This window comes from Lytechinus pictus, chromosome 14 (genome assembly GCF_037042905.1).
Source record: "Lytechinus pictus isolate F3 Inbred chromosome 14, Lp3.0, whole genome shotgun sequence".
Taxonomy (NCBI): Eukaryota; Metazoa; Echinodermata; class Echinoidea; order Temnopleuroida; family Toxopneustidae; genus Lytechinus; species Lytechinus pictus.
Window position 1 is genome coordinate 20,841,614 of NC_087258.1, and position 7,894 is coordinate 20,849,507.

The 7,894-nt window shown below is 38.2% G+C and overlaps 1 protein-coding gene across 1 annotated transcript; it reads left to right on the forward strand.

Annotated features, from left to right (window-relative positions):
• The first annotated feature begins 735 nt into the window (after window positions 1-735).
• On the forward strand, window positions 736-7,446 carry LOC135156654 (E3 ubiquitin-protein ligase TRIM71-like). The gene is made up of 2 exons (XM_064109536.1): window positions 736-1,516; window positions 4,492-7,446. The coding sequence occupies exons 1-2, from the start codon at window positions 881-883 to the stop codon at window positions 5,737-5,739; spliced, it is 1,884 nt and encodes a 627-aa protein (XP_063965606.1). The 5' UTR covers window positions 736-880; the 3' UTR covers window positions 5,740-7,446.
• The last annotated feature ends 448 nt before the right edge of the window (window positions 7,447-7,894 follow it).

The window sequence follows — 7,894 nt, forward strand, 5'->3', positions numbered from 1 at the left end:
ACCGAGTCGGACTGAGTGATGTCTTGGTATCCACGATGCAAACACCAGATGTCTGGGTATACGTCTGGGTCGGTTACAAGTTTGGATGTGGGGGTATCTACACCATTACAAATTCGAACGTGCTGTGAAGGGATGGGGAGTACAGCGGTGGACACGAGCAAGGAATGCGGTACAACATCTCCAGAGGGCTAAGGATTCAGAGTGGAGTTACTGCTGTCCATGAGATGAGGAGTGCTTCCCAAGTATTAATTTTTCGATCTAGAGGCAAAATTATTCCAGAAACTGTTCTTAATGTTGGGGGCCACAGCATGTTCGATTTCTAGGAGTAATTATCGATGAACATTTGACTTAGAAACCCCATAAAGTCAGTGTGTACAAAGATTTCTCGAGGTGTAGGTGCTATATGTAGATTAAGATGTGTTTTGTCTGAGGCTTTTCTAGGAACTTTACATAAATATCAGCTTTGTGCTTCCCTATCTGACTTACTTTAATGTTGTATGGGATAATAATACTTTTGAGACTTACATTGACAAACTAAAAGTTTTCCAAAATAAAATTCTTACGCTTATCATCAATTCAATTTTCAGCCATCCTAGTAAACCCTTATTCCTTCAGTTAAAGTTGCTTCCTCTTCTTTTGATGAGTTAGTCAGGTTCAAAGGTAGCTGGGAATACCCGGTACTATTTACAGGAAGTTCGAATTGGGTGTGTGTTTTTTTACTCTTGTAGTTGATTTGAATTTGTATTGAACTACACATAGCAATAACATGAAGTGATCATTGTGTTGTAATGCGAACCTAGCGTTTCAATACGTTAGTACTAACTTGACTTGTATGTTATTTGTCGGAATTTAAATCTCATGTTCGTAAATTGATTTAGCGATGGCTGAGAAGTGTGAATCAGACAAAGCATCAAGCTCTTCACCGAACCTGATATGTCCATTATGTCTTGATATATTTGTCGAGGCGACAATCCTGACTTCATGTGGACACACATTTTGTAGGCGATGCCTCAAGAAATACGATCTAACCCACCAGGACCTTGATCACATGGTCTGTCCTCTCTGCAGGGAGATCACCAAGTTGTCCGCCAACCGTGTCGATGATCTCCGCCTCAGTGTCTCCATCAACGGATGCGTAGACGATTACCACGTCAAGTGTGGAGGGATGAATGCTGTCCTTGAGATGTGCCAGAAATGCACCGCTTGCAAGTCTCTGAAAGACGCCGTGTCCTTCTGCTTAGCATGTAATTGTTATATGTGTGATAAGTGTCTGCATTCTCATCAACAGCTTACCATGTTCTTTGACGGTCATGAGATTGTCTCCATGGATGATGTCATCGAAGGGAAGGTCAGCATTGGTCATTTATTCGAGAAGTGCTCCGTCCACAAACAAGAGAACAAGGATATGTTTTGTGAGGATTGTAAGGTCCATGTCTGTCACAAGTGCGTACTTGTTGGTCACAAAGCTCATGAAATCAAGAACCAGATAGACTTTGAGCAGGAGTTGCGACGGAAGGTAGATTTATTAATAATTATCACAGTAAAAACACTGTTTAAAATTTTATACAATGTTGTTTACTATTGAACCTTTAGTTGTTAAGAAGTTTAAACAACCAGACTTAATTTATTTGAAAATCAAATATTAAAAATAAAACTGTGCTTTTAGAGAGATTGAAAACTTGTTTAAACTATGGAAAAAAAATTGCCGTTAAACAGTCTTGTATAGAAATTAAACAATATTTTAAACATAAATTTCATACAATGATGTTTTCTTTTTTAACCTTACATTGACAATTATAAGCTAAAATCAAACTTTGCTGTCTAAGAGTTTAAAGACTTGTTAAAACTGTTTAAATTACTGCGGTAAGGTTAAACAGCGTTGCATATACATTTTAAACAGCATTTTTACTGCGTTCGATAGGTAGGTTTAGCATGGTTAGACACTGATATAGATATTTAGGTTGATCATTGATGTCGATAAGAACAAACAACAATGATTATTACAGTTTTTGATGATTATTAGTCTTGCTTATAAACATGTTGATTTGAATCAAGAGAGAAAAATCGGACAAGCATAATGCTGAAAATTTCATCAAAATCGGATGTAAAATAAGAAAGGTATGACATTTTAAACTTTCGCTTATTTTTCACAAAATAGCAATGTATGCACAATTTAGTCACATGCAAATGAGATGTCCCTCACTCACTATTTCTTTTGTTTTTTATTGAATTATACAATATTTCAATATTTACATGTTTAACAATAAGACCAACTTGACTGAACCATAAAGTGTTAAGCAGTGGTCATTCCACATGTTCAGGGAGAAATAAAACTTTGTTTTACAGTCAATGAGGAATATTTATAATATCAAAAAACATTTAGTATTTCATATAATAAAAAAGCAAAGAAATAGTGAGTGCATGACGTCATCAGTCTCCTCATTTTCATACCAACCATGATGTGCATATAACTGTTTTGTGAAATTAAGCGAAATTTAAAAATGTCATAATTTTCTTATTTTACATAAAACTTTGATAAAATGTTAAGTGTTATGCGTGTTAGATTTTTCTCTTTTTATTAATAATAACATTTTGTTGGGGTGGACTTGTCCTTTAAATATTAAGGGTGATCAATAATGTCGAAAAGAGTAAACAGCACTGATTATTACAGTTTTGGTAGTGATTTGGTAATGATTATGATAGTGGTGACGATGATGATAATAACTGGACTGTACTACTACTACTACTACTACTACTACTACTACTACTACTACTACTACTACTACTACTACTACTACTACTACTACTTCTACTACTACTACTACTACTACTACTACTACTACTACTACTACTACTACTTCTACTACTACTACTACTACTACTACTACTACTACTACTACTACTACTGCTGCTACTACTACTACTTCTACTACTACTACAACTACTACTACTACTACTACTATTACCACTACTACTACTACTAATACTACCACTACTACTACTACTACTACTACTACTACTACTACTACTACTACTACTACTACTACTACTAGTTATACCACCACTACTACCACTACTACCACTACTGCCACTACTACAACAACTACTACTACTACTACTACTACTACTACTACTACTACTACGACTGCTACTACTTCTACTACTACCACGACTACCACCACTACTACTACCACTACTGCTACTACTACTACTACTGCTGCTACTACTACTTCTACTACTACTTCTACTACTACTACTACTACTACTACTACTACTACTACTGCTACTACTATTACCACTACTACCACTATACTCCTACTACTACTACTACTACTACTACTACTACTACTACTACTACTACTACTGCTACTACTACTACTACTAGTAATACAACCACTACTACCACTACTACCACTACTGTCACTACTACTACAACTACTACTACTACTTATACTACTACTACTACTACTACTACTACTACTACTACCACGACTACTACCACTACTACTACCACTACTGCTACCACTACTCCCACTACTACTACCACGACTACCACTCCTACTACTACTACTACTACTACTACTGGATGCTGATGAATGCACAATAATAATGATGCTTTTAATTTGTAATACCATCATCAATATTATAAATATTGTTGCATCTAATTAATTTGTTCTTTATTCTTAATGTTGAATTACAGTGACGATTATAATCATTGTTGTCACAATCTGAAATGAAATTTTGTATTTATAAATGTTTGTGGTCTCTTTCAAGCTTATTCAGAATATCGTATGTCATTCTTTTTAAAGGTCAAATCCACCCAGAAAAATATTGATTTGAATCAATATAGCAAAACCAGACAAGCATAATGCCGAAAATTTCACCCAAATCGGATGTAAAATAAGAAATTTATGACATTTTGAAGTTTCGTTTATTTTTAAAAAAATAGTTATATGCACACTTTAATTAGTCACGTGCAAAATTAACAAGAGACTCGATGATGTCCCTCAGTCACTATTTCTTTTTTTTATTGTTTTTACTTATACAATATTTCAATTTTTACAGATTTGAAAATAAGGACAAACTTGACTGAGCAATAAAATGTTAAACAATGGTAATTCCACATGTTCAGGGAGAAATAAAACTTTGTTTCACAGAACAATGGGGAGAAAATTAGAACATTTCATATTTGATGTAATAAAATACAAAAGAAAAAGTGAGTAAGTGATGCCATCAGTTCCCTCATTTGCATACTAACCGGTATGTGCATTGAAATGTTTTATGAAATTAAGCGAAACTTAAAAATGTCATAACTTATTGTACATCCGAATTTTATAAAATTTTCAGCGTTATGCTTATTGGATTTTTCTCTTTTTATTCAAATCAACTTTTTGTTGGGGTGGACTTGTCCTTTAATGATATTTGTTATTTTCACCTTAATTCAATATTTCCAAATTCGTTGTTTTTATTTATCACACTTTCAATTTGTAGGTGAAGGACCTTGCCCAGCGGTGTGCCGACAAGAAAGCAGAGCTGGAGAAGAACATTCAGAACATAGAAATACAACGTCATGAGGTACACACTGCAGTGCAGACACTACTAGATGATGTCAGGCAAGCCTACAGCATCAAGGCCAAGGAGCTGGAAGAAAATCTTCGAAATCTCACCGAGCAAATACATGCCTTAAAGCATAGTTTTGATGACGACCTCAACGTCCTGAAGTCAAAATATCGACAGAGGATCAAGAGTATTTGTAGTTCAATTACTTTGGTAGACAATGACAGACTGTGTCATCTTGAGACAGACACTCTATCTGCTCATATCTTGCTCTGTGAGGAGCTGGATGCCATGCTGAAGGAGGTTACTGATCACACTTCTGCGGAAGCTATCAAGAAGAAAGCACAGGAGAAGAGGTTCAAACCAGCAGATGATACTCGTCTTGACCTCGGGAGTATCTCAGGATCAGATCCCAAGATGGAAGTCATTCAGTGTGTTGATCTACGGGGAGTGATGCTCGGTATGGCACGGTACTCCCCTAGCACTGTCGCTATCGGGTATGGGGATTATGCACAAGGTATTGATATCATTGATTCAAATGGCGGAAAGCAGCAGTATAGAAACGCACCCTTAAGTGACATGTATTGGTATGATCTGGCGTTGCAACGGGACGGGGCGTTATGCGTGTCGACTGGTTCTACAGAGGCCCACATCTATTCTCCCCTTGGCTCCAGGAAAGCAACAATCCACGTGAGAAACAATACTATTTGTCTCAGAGTTAACAGTAGTCCATCAGATGAAATCATTATTACTAACTTTGAAAAACGAGTCTATATCTATGACCCGACAGGATCCACTCTTAAACACACTGTTCGAACAAAGCACATTACGTGGCAGGCATCTACCACCAGGACGGGTTTGATCGTCACGAGTTCATGTTGGTACAATCCAAGCGTGGTGACGGTCTATGACAGGGATGGGAATGCTGGTGAGTCTCTACAAGCTCCAGAGGATGTCCACCTTTATGATGCCGTGGATGAGCAGGACAGGGTGTATGTAGCGAGTGTTGATAAGAAGAATAGTAGCGTCGTGATCAGGCTCTATGATCTTGATGGTCTGAACCTGAAGGAAAGAGTTGTGTTCAATGCATTTAATACGACATTGGTTTGTAATTGGTCTTACTTGGTTTCCCTCTCCCCAGACATGCTCGCCTTTGCTTGTGACAAAAAGTTACCCAGGTAACAAGCCAACGTTGGCTCCACGTTGGAAACTTGAAAGTCGTTGGACGTTGGGAAAACTTGATGGATTAACGTTGAATCGACGTTGGAAACTAGTTTGATGGAAAGATGATGGACAATCAACAATGACACGACGTTGGCAACGTTGGAAACTTGTTAGTCGGAGAGTTGTTGGACAGTCGACAATGTCACAACGTTGGAAACACGTTTGATTGGATAGTTGTTGAACAGCCAGCAAAGGCACAACGTTGGCAACGTTGGAAACTAGTTCGCTGGAAAGTTGTTGAACAACCGACAATGGCACAACGTTGACAAAGTTGGAAACTAGTTTGTTGGAGATTTGTTGGACGGTCGACAATGGCACAACGTTGGAGACTAGTAAGTTGGAGAGTTGTTGGACAGTCGACAATGTCACAACGTTGGAGACACGTTTGATTGGAAAGTTGTTGACAGCCAGCAAAGACACAACGTTGGCAACGTTGGAAACTAGTTCGCTGGAAAGTTGTTGAACAATCAACAATGACACGACGTTGGCAACGTTGGAAACTTGTTAGTTGGAGAGTTGTTGGACAGTCGACAATGGCACAACGATGGAAATTAGTAGGTTGGAGATTAGTTGGATAGTCAACGATGACACAAGGTTGGCAGCGTTGGAAACTAGTTCGATGGAAAGTTGTTGAACAACCAACTATGGCACAATTAACGTTGTCAAAGCTAGAAACTAGTTCGATGGAGATTTGTTGGATAGTCGACGATGGCACAACGTTGGAAACTGGTAGATTGGAGATTAGTTAGATAGTATACAATGACACAACGTTGATAAAGCTGGAAACTAGTTAGATGGAAAGTTGTTGAACAACTGACACTGGCACAACGTTGGAAACTGGTAGATTGGAGATCAGTAGGATAGTCGACGATGACACAACGTTGGCAACGTTGGAAAGTTGTTGAACAACAGACAATGGCACAACATTGGAAACTAGTGTGTTGGAGATTTGTTGGACAGCCAACAACGTCACAACGTTGGAAACGCGTGTTTGATTGGATAGGTGTTGAACAGCCAACAAAGGCACAGCGTTGACTACGTCGGAAACTAGTTCGATGGAGAGTTGCTGAACAACCGACAAAGGAACAACGTTGGAAACTATTTTCTTGGAGATTTGTTGGACAGTCGACAATGGCACAACGTTGACAAAGTTGGAAACTAGTTTGATGGAGAGTTGTTGAACAACGGACAATGGCACAACGTGGACAGCGTAATTGGAATAGTTTATTGGACAGTTAACATTGACACAATGTTGGAAACTATAGTTTGTTGGATATTTGTTTGACAGTCAACATAATATCCCGGCATAATATACACAGTGTTGAGAACGTTAGAAACTGGTTCATTGGAGAATTGATAATTGATAAAGTTGGCGGAGTACAGCAAGTCTGCATATGCCGACTTAACCCAAGACAAGACAAGACTATACTGGCATAGTTTCCAATGGGGCCAAGGGGGGGGGGGTCGATAAAGTAAGTTTGCTTGTCTATCCATGTCACCCTTGGTATCCCCCAGCAATAAGGGGAAAAGAAATCGAGAGAGAAGGAAAATAATGGGAAGGGAAAGAGGAACTAAAACTAAGTCTAAGGGGAAAACAAAAATAAAGATGGGGTAGAATAGAGAGGCTGCATGCACCTGGGGATGCAAATGTGTCGATTAATATAGAAAATAAAGAAGAAAAACAAGAAAAAAATGTAGTTCAAGACCAGAATTTCCAGAAACGCCCTCGTCGATCCTTTGCAGCTGGCAAGGCCTTTCACAGTAAGTACGAGATATGTCATAGGCCTACCGTCACATAACTAGAAGAAATTGAAGAAGGAAATACAAGCATCAAATGTGCCTATTTAAAAATACCATACTATTCTGATGCGCAGAATTAGTCGCGACGTCGGACTCCTTCTGTCATGTCTGTGTAGTCTGCTTCCTTCAATTTTGAACTTGAAGAATCTGGCAGAATTTGGACTGGATAGTGGATATAGATAAGTAAATTCCAGAATATCTAGTGATCTGGAACAGTACTTATAAGCTGTATATTTAGGACCTACAATCTACAGTTGAATTTTCTTTGTACTTGCAGATAATCGGTAACTGCAACCATTGATCCCCTCCGAAA